The sequence below is a fragment of the Podarcis melisellensis genome, assembly GCF_964234715.1.
Source record: "Podarcis melisellensis genome assembly, chromosome: 2".
Taxonomy (NCBI): domain Eukaryota; kingdom Metazoa; phylum Chordata; class Lepidosauria; order Squamata; family Lacertidae; genus Podarcis; species Podarcis melisellensis.
The window spans coordinates 29,892,743-29,914,124 of record NC_138529.1 but is presented as its reverse complement, the minus strand read 5'-3'; the positions used below and the strand labels follow the sequence as shown (position 1 = coordinate 29,914,124).

The window sequence follows — 21,382 nt, the reverse complement described above, 5'->3', positions numbered from 1 at the left end:
CTAATATTAGGGCTGGCCCTGCTCATCCCACACTGGTACAAAACTTCAGCCCTTCAGGTGAATGAACGGTGTGTACGAAGCCACGATGAGCAGGCCAGCTAAACTTACACACTATTCTCCCTCTCAGAAAAAGTTCTCCTCTGTGCTGAGGAGCCAGAGGAGGCATGAGAGGCACTCAGAAAAGCAGGCAGTAGAAGGAGTGGACATAAAAATGCTTAAAACAAGCTAGGTGGTGGGTTGAGCAAATGTGGGTGTGTGGGATTGGTGAGGATGCAAAGGAAGTCACAGTGAGGCAAAGTGTTTGTAGAGAGCATGTTGGTAGGACAGAAGAAAGAATGGCATGGTAATATAAAATATTAAAAAGCAACAAAGCAAGGGAAGCAAAGTTATCTGTATTGCCCAGATTTTAGGATCAACAAAAATTCTTTCTATCATCTATCTATCTATCATCTATCTATCTATCTATCTATCTATCTATCTATCTATCTATCTATCTATCTATCATCTATCTCTATCTATCTATCATCTATCTATCTCTATCTATCTATCATCTCTCTCTCTCTCTCTCTCTCTCTCTCTCTCTCTCTCTCTCTATCTATCTATCTATCATCTATCTATCTATCATCTATCTATCTATCTATCTATCTATCTATCTATCTATCTATCTATCATCTATCTATCTATCTATCTATCTATCTATCTATCTATCATCTATCTATCTGCTTTGCCTGAAATGCTGCACTGTTTAAATGTGAATCCTGAATGAGGCCCCCTCCATACAACCCTTTTGTTCATCCAGGTCACTATTCAAATCTCCACATTTGATAAAGATAACATGATTCTTGCCAGGTAGGCATTCTTACAGGGTTTTGGTTTTTTAAAAACTTGGTGCCATTTCATTGTGTTTTGAAGTTGTATGTCAACCAAAGGAGAAAAATCTGAAGTAAGTGGACCCCCTCAGTTATGCAGTTATAAGGTTGGGACCGGGAAGAGCAAGGCTTCCAAAGATGTGGGAGTGGGTAGTGCATTTTCCAGGGGGTTGCCATGGGAAAGTGGCAGGGAGGTTGGTGAGGGGTAAATGGTGGGTGAGGGGTTTCTAGGGGTGGGTATATATGGTGGGAGGGTGAGTAATGTGAGCAGGGGTGGCAGCTCCAAATCATATATACAATCTCAACACCAAGGCACTTTGTCATTTTCTTATATATAGTGAATATTTAGTGAATAAAGCTGGGAAGAATTTGGGAAAATCAGGAACCTGAAATCCCAGAATCTTGGGTATTGTGACAGTTTGTTCTGTGGTCTTGTCTTGGGTGGCACCAATAAAGAATTGTGTGTGTGTGTGTGTGTGTGTGTGTGTGTGTGGTGGGGGAAGATTTGTTAGGAAGCACTTCTGAGAAACATAGGGCAGCCAATGGTATAATCACCTTACAGTAAGGTCAAATTGCCTAACTAACAACTGAACAAGAATGCTGTTCAAGAAGAGGAAATTAGGGAAAGTTTCAGAAAACAACATTTAATGAAGTTATTTTATGCCCAGCACCTATCCTATTTCAGTCATCATGTCAGATTACAGCTAATTAAACCAAACCAAACCAAACCAAACCAAACCAAACCACAGGAGTCGTGATTTATTTACAGTAACAACCAATCCATTTACCGTAACATCTCACAGGGTGTAAATGCAATTCTGTATTTTAAATTTGTCATGGCGCCTCATCAGCCAGGTGGAGCTGTTTGGTTCTGTCAAGAACATCTCACACTTCATAATTGAATATTTGTTTATTCTAGTAGATGCAAGACTGGACTAACCAGCCTGTCTCAGGGCTATCTCTGACCAGGGCTGCCAACTCCTATGGGCCAAGCTCTTTTGCCTCCCCTTCCTCAATATTTTTGTTGGGGGGGAGGCCACCCTCCAGTGTTCCAAAAAACTGAGGAGGGGGGAGGAAGCCAAGCATGGAGCTGAGTGTGGAGCAGCTTCAGTGACCAGCTCCTTTTGCTCCACCCCTTCGCTGTGGCTCCACAGGGCAGCCTCAGGCACTGCCACCTGGAGGATGGAGTGGGAAGGATGTCAGCAGCGGTATGACTCCCAGATAGCAACACATGTGCCACCTTGCCTCCCCCCCCCGTTACTGAAGAGGTACAGGGGCCATGTGACGTCAATGTACCATGCACGCATGCCCCGCAGTATGTGCATACAGCTGTCACAGAAGTTGGGGGGCCGGCACTCTGATTTGGATTTTTTTGGGGTCAGTACGCCTTTGAGCGATGCCAATGACTGGGATCAACTTCTTCTGCCCCAACTGGGCTAGCGAACTAGAGAGCACTTCCAGAGACCTTCCACTTCTGGAAAGCAGGTCTAAGTGCACTGGACCCATTGTGAGCACCAAACTCAGCAGAGTATGAATAACACGGGAGAAAGCTCTGAAGCATAACTCCTTTGTTGTCTAACAGCTACTGCAAACTAAAAACTAAAAGAGGCTACTGGACTGCATGAGTGTTACTGTTAAGTTGTGGGTGAACATATCAGACGACACAGCAATTCTTCAGACAGCTCTTGTTTATGCACAGGCCAGAACAGAACTGAATTTAAGGGTTCAGCCAACCTGCTTATATAGAGCTCAACTACAAAGCAACAGTAACAACTTTCTGTAACTATCCAATCACTGAACATCACTTTCAATTCCTTATTTGCATATGCGGACCTGAGTGAAAACTATCTACAGTATCCCCCTGCTGGCCCAGGGTGAAAACTTCAGTACATAACAGTTACAATTCTCACTCAGCCATCTAATCACTTACAGAGATAACACTCAGACTCCAACAGAGTCAGGCAGGAGCGGAAGAAGCGAAAAGCAGTTTCCGCCCCCTCCTGTCTGAAAACATTGTCAGGAGATTCTTGCAATGGGAGGGGTGAAAATATCCACACCCACGGCCCCCCATATTTGGCGCCCGTGGTCTGGGGGGGGGGGAAAGAGAAGCAACACAGCTAAGGATTCCTGCCCCCCCTTGCTACTGCTGTTTGTTATTGGAACAGGAGGGGGAGGAACCACAGAGATGAGACAGTGGCTCAAGGGACAGAGCGGCACCGAAACTGCCTCCTTCTTTAAGAAGAGGGGACACATAAAGTCTCCCCATCTCAAATGCTGGAGAGGTCGGTTATGGAGAAGGAAATTGTCACCACTTCCCTTCCCCCCCCCCCAAAAAAAAAGAAATGGAAGGGGAAATTTACCAGAAGATGAATGGGAAGAAGCAGTGTCAAGATACCTATATTTCTTGTATCTCCTTTTATTTTATTAAAAATGTTCAGATTTTACAATGTTCAAAGCAACTCTCCCACACATAGGATCCAACTCCTAAAGGCTGAGGTCCCTTTGGCCCTCCCACGGTGTCAGCAGCTGCAGGAGGAGTCCTGATATCTCCTCTCAGTCTCTTCTTTTCCAGGCTAAACATACCCAACTTCATCAACTATTCCTCACATGGCTTGGTTTCTAGACCATGATAATCTCGGTCGCTTTCCTCTGCACACGTCTCAGCTTGTCAATACAGTGGTACCTCAGGTTAAGTACTTAATTCATTCCGGAGGTCTGTACTTAACCTGAAACTGTTCTTAACCTGAAGCACCACTTTAGCTAATGGGCCCTCCTGCTGCCGCTGTGCCACCAGAGCACGATTTCTGTTTTCATCCTGAAGCAAAGTTCTTAACCTGAAGCACTATTTCTGGGCTAGCGGAGTCTGTAACCTGAAACGTATGTAACCTGAGGTACCACTGTATCCTTCTTAAATTGTGGCACCCAGAAATGGACACAGTCTGGCATGGTCTGACCAAGGCAGAATAGAGTGGTACTATTACTACTTTTGATCAGGATCCCATACTTCTGTCGAGTAACACTAGCTTTTTCTGCAGCTGCATCACGCTGTTGACTCATGTTAATCTTGTAGTCTACTAAGACTTCTAGATTCTTTTCACACGTACTATCGGCAAGACCGGTACAACTGGTTCTTTAGATTTGCCCCATTTAAATTCATTTTATTAGTTTCGGCCCAGTTCTCCAATCTGTCATCTTGAATTCCGATTCTGTCTTCTGCAGCATTAGCAACCCTCCCAGTAGGTGCCATCTGCAAATTTGAACAACAACGAGCCTAGGACAGAACCTTATGGCCCTCCACTTGTCACCCTTTTCCACGATGACGAGGAAAAATTAGTGAGCACTCTTTGGGTTCAGTCAGGAAACCAGCCCACATTATACCAGCTTCTCCACTGAGATCTGCTGAGCAGATCAAGTAAGTAAAGGGAGACTGGACTACCACCACTTCAGGCAAGGAGGAGCATTTGCTGCTAATTAGTTTCTCAAAACATCTCCCACTCGGTTCTAAAAAGCAAGCTGTGAGTTGTCAACTGGAAGATGCCATTTTACCATTTCGAAAGCTCTTTTTCAAAAAGTGCAAAGGGAAGGTGAACCAATGTCCCATATAGAAGTAGTTTGGCTACAGGCCTGAATTGGTAAGTGGGAGGGTGCTTTGTGACTGGAAGTCAATGAAGAATAACTGGCAGAATTACTTCCTGCGCTCATTAGATCAATCTGCATAAATACTGTCTTGGCCATGTGATTCAGGGCCCTCCCTGCTACGGGACTTGTATAAATACTGGAGAAAGTTGTGACATTCATGGAAAGAACAGCTCTAGATGAAAGCTTTGGCATACACCACCAAGCCTTGTGGAGCTTTCCTGCTGGGAGCAACTGTGATCTGAAGTGGGAGAACTGCTGCTGAACAAAGGCAGGTACCTCTTTCAAGGCAACTATACCTGCTTGACCATGTATGCTGCTTTCTCTCTCCTCCTCCTGGCAGCCTGCCTGCCCTCTGGATGGGCGCAGACGGCCCTGGATGACTACGTCAAGCAGTATGACCCTCACTACAACTACACTGTCACAAAGAAGGAAGATAGGCCTGATGTGACCATCTATACCCTCAACATGACCTCCTTGAAGTGGCTGAATGGTGAGAGCAGCAGTTTTGAAATACAGAGGAAGACATTTCCACAGGGAGCCTAATCCGAGAAGGTGGCTGCTGGGTGGGTGTGATCTGCACTGTGGGATGTAAGGATGTTGCAGAGTAGCAATATTTAGCAGCTAGGAAGCTAAAACATATGTAAGACTGACTCCCATATAGTCATATCTCATGTTGCGTCTGCTTCAGGTTACGTGTTTTCATGTTGCGTCCTGCGGCAACCTGGAAGTACGGGAATGGGTTACTCCGGGTTTCACCGCTCGCGCATGTGCAGAACTGCTAAGTCGTGCTTTGCGCATGAGCAGAAGCACTAAATTGCGGCACGCGTGTGCTCAGACATGGCGCTTTGGCTTGCGTCAGTTCTGTGTTACCGACGGGTCTCCAGAACAGATCCCATCCGTAACACAGGGTTCTACTGTAAAGTATGGTCAATACATTCCTTAAATATTCAAAAGCTTTTACCTGAAGAACAGAGGATAAAAGAATGTGCGCGCACACACACACACATTCACAAAACATATGCTAATCCAAGCATAGTCTCAGCTTCACTTAGAAAAATGCAGCTTCTTGCTTTAAATCAAATCGTGTATCTTTTGCACTACCAGTTTTGTAATCAGCCTGTACTATGAATACTGGGCCATGCCTGTTTCTCATTCAGTCTTGCAATCTGTTCTTCCATTCAGAGAGCCCATTTACTGCTGCACTGCTTTCCCTCGAGACTTCTATGTCTTCTTCATTCAGAGAGAAAAAAAAAACATTAATACTGTCCTCCTCACAGCTTACTAACATAGCCCGCTTCCTGAGCCATGTCATTACAGTGAAACTCACTCACACATGTAAGATGGAATGATGATATAAACAAGGGAGATACCAAACACTATCTTACACTGTTTCCATTTTGTTACTTTTCTACTACTACGTAGATCAATAAATATAAATAAATAAATACGCCTCCTGGGTGGAAAATGTATTTCAAAGGGGAAATGGAGGCCAAATCCCCCTATGAATAGATTCTGTGTATCTCTTTTCAGAGTCTGAATTGTCTAACCCAATTTGGTGGCATGAGCTGATCATTGTTGTGTCAAAGGAACGAAAAATGAATAACTCGTGTTTCCTGATGCTTGGGCTAGGAAGAAATGATGACCTGTCTAGTAACCGAGATTTGAGTGTTGAGGACCTTGTCAATATAGCAAAATCATCTGGGTCGTAAGTAATTGGAGGGACCTCTGAGCAATGAATATGGCACCATCTCTGCTGTGCTCTGTTAAGACTGTTAAGGGAATTAGCCGCCCTACAAGGATAGAGAACTGCAAGGCAGAAAATACTTGGAGAAAATACTTTTCCTGGTGGGGAATGAGGGTTGTACATCAAACTTGGACAACCTTCCAGCTGAGGAGGAATACCTCAGAATGATTTGGGGCTTCTCTGAAGCAAAGCAGGATTTGTATGAGGCAGCTATATAGTGGTTCCTAAGTTATTGGTATAGGAACTCAGGAGTGGCTGACGAGAGTGATGTAGTCTGAGCTGGAGCAACCAGCTTACACCTCTTCACACATTGAGGTTCTCAGGTAGACTGGGGGAGAACAAAGCCTTGAATACTTAGTTCCTCCCATGGTGAGCGGAAGTGGCAGAACAATTTGCTCTGTGGTATTTACCCCTTCATGCATTAATCAGACTTAAATATGCTGGTTATCCCACATACATTAATAAATTCTGTATTTTGCAACCTGTGAGTGTTTTTGCAGGAGAAAAACAAGCTCTAGCTAATGAAACAGCCAGAAACAAAAATGGACTGAAGATAACTAATCCAGCTCACTGTATTCAAGACAGTTTCTTTATGTTCCAGAGACATATCCTAGTTCATCCTTTCCCCAGCCCCCTAATAAATATGTATAAATTAAAACAAGATTGGATATATTGCCTGAATTCTGTCTTTACCTTGATTTTAGTGTTAAAATCATAGTCATGATTGTTCCAAAGCTACCCAGAGCTATTGACTCTGGTCTCTTTGGCATCATTGTCTGTTGATCCCACGCGGCATTTACTGCTGTTGACGAATATTTTGTTTTGTCTCTGAAGCTGTGCGGCACTTTTGGGGCAGATTGGAAACCAGCCAATCACCTACAAGGTAAGTGCTCTAGGATCTTAGCCATGCTGGGAACTTCCCACATTGACTTTCAAAGCCATGTAGGAGTCAGGAGTCAGTTGGTTGGGTGGAAATGGGGAAACGGGTGTGGCTGTCACAGTTTCCCATTGGAAACTTCTACTACAGATTTTCTTTCCCCAATTTCACTCTGAGGGAAGTCTCAGAGCAAAATCGAGCAGAAATATGCAGTGTGTCCAATAACCTTTCTTTATAAGCTAATTATATTTCATAATATGTGAAGAATTAACCATCTCTTTCATAGATGTGGTTCAAAATACTAGAATTAAAATGTGGGACTCACCTCCTTAGTCATGTGGGGCTCACCTCCTTAGAGAAGGTGAAGGTGAGAGCAGCAGGAGCCTGTTCCCCAGATACATACTGGAGCCATGGATTCCCACTGCATTCCCAGTGGGTTGCACATGGGGCAACTGTGCCTCCTTATCACTAGGAGTTTAACAGTCCTGGCCTGTGGATGGCAGAGCCTGGTTGGATGAGGAGGAGAGCTGGTAGCCACCCGCCCAAGAGCCCCCCAGGGAGGCCTCTGCAGATGATGCCTTAGGGGGCAGAGACTGGTGGTGGGACACCGAGAAGCAGTCAGCAGAAGGGATGAGCTGGGAGCTGAAAGAAGCAGGAGACTTGAGCAATCAAGGGGGAGGGGTCAGGAGAAGGAGGCCATTCCAGGACAGGATTAGAGGCTGAGAGTCACAGTGTGCATGCACAGTCCCAGTCCTGTTGATTCTTCTCCCCTGCCCGCAGGAGGAGTGTCATACACATTGCTGAGCAATGGGCCAGACAGGCCCAGAGGAGGAGCTTATCCCCTCAACACAACCTTTATCTGCTTGGGTGGGGTCCAGAGTAAAAGGCCAGTGGGGGAAGGGCATGCCTAGAGCTTTGTTTCAACACCTCCACTGAGCTAAGATGAACCAGGAACATTGCTGTGTTGTTTTTTTCTGCTAATAAAAAGCTACAGTAATTGCCTTCCATGTCTGTGTCTGCCCTGTGAATGACCTGGCTTGTTGATAGCCACTTGACAGTGCCTTACCAGGACCTCTGTTCCTAAAGGTTGTGTTTGGTGCCTCTTCAATTTGCAGTCATGGTTACTGAGGACTGTTTAGCCCAAATATATGTGTAAATTAAAGAAATGCAGGATTTTTGTGGGGGTAGGGGAGGTATCAACTGTTGGACAGGTTTGGCAACATTAAACAGAACAACCCATCCATCAACAGAACTGAACTTACGTTGTCCAAGTGATAGCTAATTCCCTTCCTGGTGCCCCTCTCTGTGAACTAAGTCAGACCTCTCAGGCTGTTCTAGGGGTCCAGATGGGATGCCTCAACCAAAAACATACTCATCTTTCTCTTATTTTGCTTCTAGACAATCCCTTTGCAAATGTGCAATAACAGCATTGAAAATGCTGCACTTGTTTGTTCGTGGTGGAAGTTCATGAACAACGAGAGTGAGCCGCCACACGTGCTGATTCAGTTTCCAATGGTGAAGGTAACTCTGGCTTTCTGTATTGGCTGGCAAGCACATCCTGCCACCATTCTGGGAAATATTCTTTATTGTTTCCAGAAACCCCTGAATGCTGGCAGAGTTACTGTAACATTTGCAGAGCACATATCTTTCACTTTTTAAAACCAGCTTGCGCATCGCAGAATCCAGCAGAGCTGGTCTGCCCATGAGGCGAGGTGAGATGGCAGCCTCAGGCCACAGGCCACAGATCTGGACGCAAAGACTACGCCATTGGTGTCTCTGGCGTGGCCGTGCCTTCTCCTCTGCAGGTGCACCTCACCTCCTGTGCTCCAGGTGCACTGCTCCCACATGCCCATGCCCTCTGCAGTGGTGGTGCTTGTGTGTGTGTGTGTGTGTGTGTGTGTGTGTGTGTGTGTGTGTGTCCACTTGCCCATGCAGGGGTGCACTTGTGGTGGTTGCCTAGAGGAGGCATGGCAGAGGATGCATGGGCCCATGGAGGAGAATGTTAGAGCAGGGGCATGGCGGCATTTGAATGTATTTGGATTAAGGATACCTCCTTGAGATTTTCACCTTTACAGAATGGCTAAGTAAATTCTAGTTATCTTTTAAGGTAAAGGGACCCCTGACCATTAGGTCCAGTCGTGACCCACAGCGCCACCCGCGTCCCTCAGTTATCTTTTGGGAGCAGGTAAATTAGTTGTTTTCTGCTGCTACAATCTCCCATTGAGATTTTGGAACAAGAGGTCTGCAGGCTGGCAACACAAGAATGAGCCTTTTTTGCAGTGGCTCCTCGTTTGCGGAATTCTCTCCCCAGGGAGGCTTGCCTGGCGCCTTCACTACAGGTGCCAGGCAAAAGCTTTCTATAACCAGGCCTTTGTCCTTAAACTATCTGGGGCCTTTGAGAAGTGGGTGGGATGTTTTTAATGTATTTCTCTTTCCTCTTGTATCTATGTGGGGTTTATTGTCTGTTTGCTTTTAAGTCGTTTTGCGTTGCTCTGGGCAAGATAAAGCAGCGAACAAATTTAATAAATAATCATAATGAATATTAAAGTCATGAATATGAAACACCTTTTGAGGGCACTTAAATTATGCCATGCTGATAGAATGATATAGTGAAACCCAATGCAAGCATCTCCTTCAAATTCATATATATATAAAATATACATACATACATACATATACATCAAATCTACAAAAAATTAGAGAAAGGAAAATTAGAGAAAGGAAAAAAAGAGGGAAAGAAAAAGCATACCAACAATAAAAAAGTAGAAAAAGACAAAGAATAAAGCTTCAAAAGGCATCTCCTTCAAATTCTAGAGACTATAATCCTCTTCTCTTGTGTGCAGGCAGCTGTGCGTGGCATGGACACTGTAGCAGATTTAATGCTGAAAGAATCCGGTGGAATGATGAATATCACAAAGTTCACAGTGGCTGGTTTTTCCAAGGTAGGTATGAACTACAGGTCTGTGCTGTACTGGATTTCCGGCACACCAGAATTAGCCCTATGCATGCTCACCCCCATTTCCCCTGTACATGCCATGTTTGGGCTATCCAGTGGGAACTGAATACCTCTGCTTCTTTTTGCTTTATCTCTTTGTTTTAGCGTGGCTGGGCCACCTGGCTGGTAGCAGCTGTGGACAAGAGAGTTGAGTCATTTATTCCAATTATCTATGATCTTTTGAATATTGTTAAGGTGAGTATCTGTTCAAAGGATGGTGTACTAGCTGTGTGTACTTATTCTTGAGTCTTCTTCATAGTTCCTTCATAGTACTCTGGACAAATAAGAATATGTTGGCCATTTGCAGGAAGGCCACAAGTGTGAGAGCCAGTGAAACTTCTGAGGAAGGGCACTCCACAGCTTCAGCACCACTACTGCAAAGACCCTGTCCTGTGTCCCAATCAGCCATGCTTTTGAAGGCAAGGGACAGTGAGGAATCCCTCCAATGATTATAAGGGGGAGGGGGGCAAATTTGTGGAGGGAAAATGGTCTTTCAAACATCCTTGCCCCAAATATTGGTTGGTTAACAGCTGTTTGGTTATGAGGCTGGGGAGGGACAATGTGTAGAATATTTAAAGTGCAGTCAAATCAATAATTAATGTTTTGCTAAACATGCTGAAATTCACAGAATTTTCCTGTAAACTTACCAGAGAGAACTCTGTGAGAGATACCCCCACTGTGCCCTGACATGGGGAGGGCATAGTTATATATTCTCCGACTTGCCTGGGCACACCCTACTCTCCATTTCTTTCCATTCTGCCAGCAATGTGAAAACATCTGTTTAGTCTGAGCTCCAAGATCAGACTAAATTTAAGCTAGACATTAAGTACGTCTTAGTAACTGAATTACCATTTTAAGCCTGCCTGAACAAAGCTGCTGTATCTGATACTCTTCAGCAAGTATTCTGAGTGAATGTTATTTTTACATTTTACAATACTGTTTATGTGATTGTTGTCTTAAGGGGGATAAAAGGGGGAAATAGCAGGAGCATCTAGTCTGCCTTAAAACATTCTGGATTACTTAAACTAAAAGGCTAAAACTAGCCTAACTAAGCTTCCCCTCAAGCTGCAAAGCTGAACTCACAAATGTGATGTTGAAACCCCAGTAAATAACCAAAAAAGCCATAGGTACTGACTGTTGGCAGTATGATAGGGATAACTTATTGGCATGTTTTGTTTTGTGTTTATCATCTTAGTCAGAAGTGTACCTAGGGGTAGGTGAAACCAAACTCTGCCCAACTAGGGACGGGGTGCAAGAATAACCTATCAGGTGTTGGAGTCCTCCCACAACACCTGGAACGCCGCACACCTGGAGTGGCTTCCAGGCAGAGAGCAGTGTGGGTGCCCTGTCTAGTCCTAAGAAGGCACCTTCCTCCTATCCAGGCAACCTTGCCTGCTTCTGAGATTTTTTTGGGGGGGGAGGCACCAATATAGCTCCTTGACAAGGGCACAAGGGACTCTAGGTATGCCTCTGAGCCTAGCCCTGCTATAAAGAGTTGAATAAATCTTGTCCTCCATACTATAGAACTTCAGGTTCTTAATATATGACACTTGCTATGTGCACATAGAATTCATTTGTGACTTCTTTGCTACAGAACTGGCATCATGAATACCGATCATACTGTGGCTGGGGCGTTGCATTGTATCATTTCTATGTCATGAATCTAACTCGGCAGTTGGACACCCCACGGTTCCAGGAATTAACTTCACATGTTGATCCGTTTGGTGAGCAATTCCTACCATCTCAGATTTCTCTGGTGAATCAGATGGTAGCAGAAGAAAGGATTGGATAAGTGGGAAAGGGCAGCCCCAGGGAATTTTGGTGGCACTATAATGCATGTGGGACGTGGGTGGCGCTGTGGGTTAAACCACAGAGCCTAGGGCTTGCCGATCAGAAGGTCGCCAGTTCGAATCCCTGCGATGGGGTGAGCTCCCGTTGCTCGGTCCCTGCTCCTGCCAACCTAGCAGTTCAAAAGCACGTCAAAGTGCAAGTAGATAAATAGGTACCGCTCCGGCGGGAAGGTAAACGGCGTTTCCGTGCGCTGCTCTGGTTTGCCAGAAGTGGCTTAGTCATGCTGGCCACATGACCTGGAAGCTGTACACCAGCTCCCTCGGCCAATAAAGCGAGATGAGCGCCGCAACCCAGAGTCAGTCATGACTGGACCTAATGGTCAGGGGTCCCCTTACCTTTACCCTATAATGCATGTAAGATACGTTGAAGAGCATGGCATCCATTTACAGTAATTAAAGGGCCATTTGGTGCTCCTGTGGAGTGAGGATTAGGGGGTTGTTGAATAGTGATTGTTGTTTCTTGTAAAAATATGTGAAAACGTTGAAATATTTGCAGAGGGAAAACACTGAAAATATGCTGGCGTGCAGTTGGATAAGAAATGGGTCAAACAAATCAAGTCCTCTCCCCTTTTCCACTTTCCTTTTGGAAACCTTCCCTCAATCCTGTAAACTAGGACCTTCCTCAGCTGAGGCATAGCAGCAAGCTGTGAAATCCTGGCTGAAGACTATGAGTTTGTGACATAGGAGCCAACTCCTAGGGGCCATGGGCCCCCACAATAAAATAATATGGGCTTAGATTGCCACAATAAGGCTTTTAAACATGTTTTCCAGTTCTATTTTTGTTCCCACCTGTCCAAAGAATGTTTACAGCTCTTTAGGGATTTGTGATCTTCATTTCTCTTGTTTACCAATCTTACCAGCCTTTGATGATGTAAATAAGCAGCAGCAACTTGAGAACTGCATGTGTTGCCCATTAAAATAACATTAAATTTTCCATCCTCAGAATATAAAGAACGATACCAAAATAGGACCCTGCTCATGATCTTATCAACAGGAGATGACTTCTTCCTGCCTGATAACTCGTACTATTTCTTTGATGAGCTACCAGGAAAGAAATATATCCGGTGAGTTCATACTGCAAAAGATTACCAGACTGTCCTTTTCGAGGCAATGAGATCATTCCTCTGGTTACAGGCAATGACCAGGTGGCTTGAGCCCCAGATGAGAGACAATAGTGAGAAAGCACAGCAGATCCTCAACTGTTGTGTGAACCCACTTGTGTAAAATGAACAATAGTACCAGTGAAGAAAGCTGCACATCTTTGCTGCACAATTCACATAGGCTTTGAATGATGATGCAATTATTTTTTTCTTTGTATATTTATATGTGTGCATTCTCTCCAAGGAGGAAAAACTCTGAAAAGTCAAATTTCTGTGATTAGAAGAAACATGTCATTGCTTTACCTTAGACTATTGCAAGGAAGGTATTTTTGTAAAAACCTCTCTGTTGCACTGCAGATTCATCCCGAACACTAATCACGCTATAACATTATTACCATGGAATAGAGCATCTATCCTTGAATCGTGTAGAGCCTTTTATCTCAGCACCATGCAGAATTTGACCATGCCTCAAATTTCTTGGAACAGGTCTGAGGTGAGGAATACATGTCTTCTTTTACGTACCAATTGACAAGAATAATTCAGTCGTGAAGTTTCTTCTGTAATTTAGACCAAGCCATGAATGCATGTTGACCCTAAGAGATGGAAATTAAGTGTGGTCCTTACTAAGGATACTCGGTCGAGCTCAAGATTCCTAAGAAGCTATCAGAATTTTAAAGTTCATTTGGCTGCAATCTTGGTTATAAACATCAAGGATGGGTGAACAGGAAGTCCTTAATATTGTAGAATAGGATTACAACTGTTGGGTGACAAAATGTAACTTTGAATTTTGAAATAAAATACTAACGATAAAGAAATACTGAAAGCAGGAAAGTTGTTATGATTATATGCAAACAGGCCTTGCTTAATATTGTATTTTACCAGTAAATGATGAGAACAATCTTCTTTGGCGATCACTCGTAGCTGAGTAAGATTGTCTTCCATAAACACGGTTTTAACAATGAGTCCGTAAGTGACTGTGGAGGCCAATTCTGGATCCACACATCCTTCCACAGTGAGGACATTGGTTTCCAGGTGGGAGTTGATCATGGTGTGGATGTGCCAAGCGTGCTTTCCTCTTAGCACGTTTCTCCCTTGTGTCCTGAGTTTGAGTGTCTTCAAAGCCCATGACACTTTTGGTAAAGTCTGTTCTCTAACTGGAGTGCTCGCAGGCCAGTGTTTCTACTACATTTTTTAAAGATTTGCCTCAAGACAGTCTTTAAACCTGTTTTGTTGATCACCAACATTACACTTTCCATTTTTAAATTCAGAATAGAGTAGTTGCTTTGGAAAACGATCATCAGGCAACAATAACTGTATGTGGGATAATAACTGTATGCTTTTCAATAAGCAGTTTTGAAAGAGATTTTCATTGTGGAAATCGGGCCATGGGAACAATAACTGGGATAGCTCAGCTGGTAGAGCATCTTCCTTCAAGAAGACTGAGGGGAGTGTAGATCTTCCAGCATTTATCCTTACAACAGCTCGGTGAGATACATTTGGATGATGGGCAAAGAGAAAACTGTGGGAGGATCTCGCTTTGTGTATTTCTTGTATGTGGGCATTGTTGCCGTTGAGAAGAGGTAAACACAACTGTGCAGTGGAATGGATTTCAATGGGTGTTGTGATGCTCCGCGCCGGGCAGCTAAATCATTTCTCACCAGGCTGTTCTCATGAATGGAAATCACACTAGCCCATCTGCTTTTAAGCCCCACAAGTGCAGGACATCTGAATATTTGTTTTTCAATAAGGAGTTTTCAAAGAGATTTTCATTGTGGAAATCGTGCGATGGGAACGTGTTGGCTTAACATCCATTAACACATTTTTTAAAAAATTGCTTCCCCTTCCAGGCTGCATTTATCTTTTTTTTTTTTAATGAGAAATCTGAGCACAGATCTCCCCCATAAGAAAGAGTGAGAGGAAGCGAGGAGGGAGAGACAGAATGGCTCGAGATCACTAGGCAGTCCCTGTGCCCAATTTTAGAGAAGGCAGTCCTACTTTTGGTTTGCTGGTGTCCTCTATCTGAAGAGCTTGGTTCATGTGATGGAGATCTGTTTGCTCTTTTTGAGAGGCAGAGATGGTGTGTAATTAAAGGGCCAACCTAAATCTCATTCCTTAAACAGGGCAGGAATTTGGAAGTGTATCTTCCTGATTTAAATCTAGCAATCTGGCCACGGTGTGATACTGGCTCTCAATTTGTAATAAGTACTACATTCCAAACATTCTCCAGATATTGAACCATAATACAGACAAAAAGGAGGAGATGCTGGTCACTCTAGTTTTTAAAAGTGTATCCACTCTTTAAAATATTAAATTTAGTCATAGTGATTTAACACAGATATAGTGGTTCAGTGTCAGGTGAGAGGCCAGGTGAGAATGGTACTGATAAGTATTGGTGCATTTGTGTGATGTTTGTGATTAATTTTTTCTCAGTTTGCAAGGAATAAACACTTCACATGCAGCTGCACTTACTCCTGGCCCTGATGAGTATACATGCATAATACACACATTTGTCTCATTCCAGCATTGCATTTTTTATAATAATAATATATGCTTTTTTAGTCATATGCTTGAAGAAATATTCACTGTACACCTAAAAACGTAGGGTGAATATGCCCGTAGCCTGAAAACACAAGCAAAACTTCAAGGTTCTCCATTTCCTTTATGTATGTGGCAACTATTTGGGTTGACCTCACATACGGTATTGCATGACACAGCCAGTTAAAGCAATGATTGCTGTTGAATTAAATATGCTGTGGAAACAAATTTGTTTTTTGCACCTCCTGTTTGGGAGGATAATAGGAATGGGTGATAACTGGAGGAAGACTTGATAATTCTGTGCTATTCTCTCTTTTTCTAGGCAAATGGCAAAGGCATCATCTCTCTCTCCACAGATCAGGAGCCTTTAAAAACTAGATGTTTCTTTGCTAACACATGGCTCACCAACAAGTAGGCTTCTTTCAGAAATATCTTATATAATTCATTAATATATGGAATAATATACAAAGTCAACGTTGCATACAAAAGAATTTCCTGAGGTGGTGTCTTTCTTAAAGCTTACCAAATTTTCCTGAAAGCAAGCAAGCAAGCCAGCCAACCACTGGCTTCTATGAGTCACCAGAGAGCTGCTCCACAAACTTCTAGGTCTAATCTGTGCTGCACATTAAAAACAGCATCATACCAATTTAAACAGTATAGTGGTACCTTGGGTTACGAACTTAATTCGTTCCGGAGGTCCGTTCTTAACCTGAAACTGTTCTTAACCTGAGGTACCACTTTAGCTAATGGGACCTCCGGATGCCGTCACGCCATCGCCACACGATTTCTGTTCTCATCCTGAGGCAAAGTTCTTAACCCGAGGGACTACTTCCTGGTTAGAGGAGTTTGTAACCCAAAGTGTTTGTAACCCATGGTACCACTGTAATGGCTCCACACACAGCCCAGGCAAAGAATCCTGGGGATTGTAGTTTGTTTAATGTCCTAGGAGTTGTTAGGAGATCCATATTCCCTTCACAGAGTTACAATTCCCAGAATCTCCCGGAAAAGAGACTGATGGTTAAAGCACTTTGAAAAGTCTAGCTCTGTGAGGGCAGTGGGGATCTCTTAACAAATTATGGCCCACAGGGTTATTGCAGGAGAGAGCATTGGTGTTTAAAGTGGTATGGTACTGCTTTATATTTAAAGTGCAGGCAGAGCCCTGTACTTTCCCCCCAGAAATCCTACTAACAAAGATTCAAAAGGAATCACTGAGTCGGTTATTATGGATACTCTGGAACCTTTTGGATCAGGTTGACTGTATTAGAGAACCATCCTGGTGGGTGGGTAACCTTGTATAATAAACAGTATCTTTAATTTCCATAAATAACATGATTACGTGTGCCGCAAACAGTGAACTAAAAAAATAATACATTGTTGATAGTACTTTTCTCCACAAAACAATTTATTCTGTGCTCATGCCACATCTCTTCTTTCCCTTCTCATTCTCAGGCGAGACTTCAGGCAACTTAGGCTTTCCTTGATTATTGTGAATCCTGCACTTTGGATTGATTGCAATGTTGTTAAAGTGGTAAGAGGATTAGAATTTCCTTAGTTTCTTCACAAAGCTGAGGATGTCAAGGGTCCTAAAGACACAGACAAACACGAAAACCGTTCATGGGAAATAAATGTCTTCCTTTAAAGTTGATCTTCTGTTGCAGATATTGAATATTTGCAGATTTGCAAATCAGCACATTCATTTAGGCTTTCTGTGTGGGATAAATATAATGGGATTCCTTCACTGTCTGAATTACCCAAAACATTCCCCTGCACCTAGCAGAAGAACATTGTCTTTATGTTGCGGTTGTAAAATTACCCATGCTAGGGAGTAGAGCTCCCTAATGTAGTGGGGAGTATGTCTCTACATGCGTAGTAGGGGTGAGGAACCTCTTTCTGACTGAAAGCCACGTTCTCTTCTGCACAACTTTGTGGAGGCCAGGGTCAGAGGCAAAAGTCAACAGAGCAATCAATGTGAATTCTACCATTGTGCAGTAGCCTAGTTTCTTCACATTCGCACATCTTTCTCTATCCTCCATCTAAGCAAGCAAGAAGCATTCTCAGAATTCAAGGACACATTCCAGTCAGGGGAAAACATTCCAAGTGGGGAGGAAAGCACAGCTGGTGAGGGGTGTGGTTTTTTGGGGGGTGTCCTGGAGATAATCCCAAGGGCCAGCTAGAGACAGCTGATTTACCTAAGGCAGGAGTGAGAACCTATTCTACTCTATGTAACAAAGCAGGTTGGATGTCATAGCCATTGGAAATATGTAGAGTGGTTTAAGGTCACCTGGAAAGAAGGGCTATGTCATCTGTGGCCATCCTCCACCACTGTTCCCTCTTCCCTATCCTTGGAAGACACAAATCAGGAACCTCAGCTCACTCTTCTTCAAATTCACACTAATGAACATTCTATAATTTCTTAATATTACATGTTCGCTTCTCAGCACCTTCTTCTGTCTTATCTCTCTGCAGGGAACAGGTGTTTATAAAGCAGAATTGTCAAAGCCATTACTTGGTTGGAAGGGTTTCTTTATTGAGGTAAATATAATTTCTAGTCGAGTATTTGACTCATTCTTGCACTGGTTTTTCCTTAGCTTAATAGCAGTGTAGGGGAGGCAATTTCCATTGGAATTGTGGAAGAGGGAGGGGAGGTTTAAAACGTTCCTTTCCCTGCAGCCTCCTGCTGCTGCTGCTCAGCTGACTGGGGAACAAGTGAGAATGGTGAAAAGTGAAATGGCATGCAGAAACAAATAATCTTTATCTGGACTCCCTTGCTCTCTTCCTGCTGCTCTGCTGATAAGTGGGAGGGTTTTTTGTGTGCCATGTAAGATTAGACAGCAGATAGAACAGTTGGGAATTACACACAGATTACACACTGAACAAGAGAGAGAAAACATGCATGTTTTTGGAGAGTATACATACAGATGGGGGGAATATGCATATTGGCCAGAGAATGTACAACATTCAAGTATGACATGCACATTCCCCAAAGCCTGTTGGGAAGCATAATGGCTAACAATGTACAGAATTCAGATGCTATAGGTAGGTTTCCCAAGCTTTATTAGAGAATATGCATATTGACCAAGAAATGTTCACAATTTCTTCTTCATAGAAACATGGGCTGCACATTTTCCATGAAGGCTGCTGAATGTGCACAATGTTGGGTTTTATGTACACTAACTGTTGAACTTACATTCCCTTTAATATACATTTATTAACTGAAACTAAGTGCTCCAAGACTGTTGTGCAACTGTATAAATAGGCATGACATATTCTGCGATTAGGCACTGCTTCTAAAATCTGCAGTAAGATGCATCCATCACTTCTTTGATATCTCTGTGCTATAAACTCCTAATCCTGCTCCATTCAGCTCTCTGCAAAGGAACATACAGTGGTACCTTGGGTTAAGTACTTAATTCATTCTGGCGGTCCGTTCTTGACCTGAAACTGTTCTTAACCTGAAGTACCACTTTAGCTAATGTGGCCTCCTGCTGCTGCTGCTGCTGCGCCGCCGGAGCACGATTTCTATTCTCATCCTGAAGCAAAGTTCTTAACCTGAAGCACTATTTCTGGGTTAGCAGAGTCTGTAACCTGAAGCGTATGTAACCCAAGGTACCACTGTATTGAGTAGAACTGCCATTTCTTTTCCAGGTAACTTTCAAAGGACCTGAGAACGATAAGCATGTTTTCACCTCAGAGGTTCAAATCATCCCAGACACTTTTCCATGTGCAGACTGCAAGGGAGAAGGATGCTATGGGACGCTGGTGTGAAACCCTGCAGAGAAAATGTGGCTCCTGTTGCTTACAGCATCCATGAGGGAAGAAATAAAAGGCATTTGGAAAACCATGCGGTGAAGCGGGTGGACAGAGAAGGAACCTCATGCAGAGAAAGCAGACAGGTCCCACTTAAACTAAAATGAAATAGGTGCAGGGGTGTCACTCAGGATCAGGAGACCTAACCAAGAAGCAGATGCTGTGGCAATGGGGAATGGGGAATGGGGAATGTGTAGGGTGGATGTGTGAAGAATATCAGACATGAGAGGAAGGGACTTGTTCTATAGAATGATGAACAAGTAAATATGACACAGGAAAGTGTGCCTTTTTGATTGCCATTGCCCTGGATCATAATAAAGAATATAGCTATGCTTTACAAGTCTTCATTGAAACCCTGTACTAGTTTTTGATCATTTTATGCAGACAGTACAATTCCTTATCTTACTTTTAAGACAGTTTAACCTCATAATGGGATTAAATATTCTCTAATCTAAGTAATTAATTACCACTGTCATGTAAAGTATTTGAGTTCAAATTCTGCACAAGGCAGAGGCCAACAGCTTAACTTCTTTGGCTAGCTATTATCACCTGCCTTTAGAATCCATTCTGGGATACAGTACTAAAAACATGAATATGCCTTAATATCACCTGCAGGGGTTTCCATTGTCCTATTCCCATCTTGCTGTTTTCCCTCCATTATCAAATATAGCTTGTTTCTGGCATTTGTGCATTTGGTGAGATTTTCTTGCGTTTTGAAGGCATATGTGTATTGCAAGGAGGAAATTCAATATGATATGAGATTCCCAAATGAGTGAAAATCACATTGAGTCTCAGGAAAACAGTAAAACTCTGGCAAAAGCAGAACACTTCAGATTTTTTGTGCATGACTAATTGCTAGCCCAAACAATCAGGCATACCAAAAGTTTGCCACCCAGGTATACCATCACATAACATACAGTCTCCCACTGATTTTTGGAGGAGTGAATGGTACCACATCTGTACTTCACACCCTTCCTCTCCCAGCCCTCTTTTCCCTTCCTCAGCTGCTTAACTCTTCCCTCCCCTCCAATCCCCAAGCTTAATTTCTGCTGGGATGCTGGTGGGGGTGGGTGTTCATCAGCTGAGCGGGTATGTTGTGGCCCATGTGAGATTTGCAGATTGCACATTTCTGCACTAGAAACAGAGCTTGTTTCTTGGAAGCTATGCATACTGACTGGAGAATGTGCATATTAGCTTGAGAGTTTACTATATGCAGTTGAGCTGTACCTGCCAAAAGACATAGGCTCCTCGGGGCTGAGCTTCCTTTGGCTCCCCAATAAAATATTTGAGGAGCTGAGTTCCCCCCAAAGTGTATGCATATCCCTTCTTTAACGCTGTTCCCTTCTTTATGTGCAGACAGCTAAGACATATGAAAAGAAATTAGTTTGTCCCCACCATGTCTAGTTGTGCACTCCTAAACAAGGAGATATGACTCAGGACTCTGTCATTGTGATATCTCCCACCACAGAAGGTTTTTTCTCCATTGGAATGGTTTAAAAAAGCATGTATAATGGGGAACACTTCTCACAAATATGTAAAGCATACAGAAGTTTCTCCACTAAGAATCTAAATGGCTCAGAGCAATCATCATCATCATCCCCAGCCCATCTGACTGCCAGAAGATCCTTGTAGGAAGACCTCACTGAATGATGGGGGTGGAGACGCTCCTTCGGGTATACTGGGCTGAGGCTGTTTAGGACTTTGAAGGTCAGCACCAACACTTTGAATTGTGCCCAGAAATGTACTGGGAGCCAGTGAAGATCATTTAGGACCAGTGTTATATGGTCCCAGCGGCCACTCCCAGTCACCAGTCTAGCTGCCACCTTCTGGATTAGTTGTAGTTTACGAGTCATCTTCAAAGGTAGTCGCACGTAGCGTGCATTGCTATAGTCCAAGTGGGAGACAACCAGAGCATGCAACGCTCTGGCAAGACAGTCTGTGGGTAAGTAGGGTCTCAGCCAGTGTA

General features: G+C 43.5%; 1 protein-coding gene across 1 annotated transcript; it reads left to right on the top strand.

Moving 5' to 3' along the window:
• The first annotated feature begins 4,477 nt into the window (after window positions 1–4,477).
• Window positions 4,478–20,099, top strand: LOC309363439 (autocrine proliferation repressor protein A-like). Its single transcript, XM_081899772.1, has 13 exons — window positions 4,478–4,998; window positions 6,039–6,213; window positions 7,087–7,135; window positions 8,528–8,650; window positions 9,973–10,071; window positions 10,230–10,319; window positions 11,719–11,848; window positions 12,918–13,038; window positions 13,432–13,567; window positions 15,932–16,020; window positions 17,059–17,137; window positions 18,076–18,141; window positions 19,255–20,099. Exons 1-13 carry the CDS (start codon window positions 4,815–4,817, stop codon window positions 19,372–19,374), a joined length of 1,461 nt encoding a protein of 486 aa, XP_081755898.1. The 5' UTR covers window positions 4,478–4,814; the 3' UTR covers window positions 19,375–20,099.
• The last annotated feature ends 1,283 nt before the right edge of the window (window positions 20,100–21,382 follow it).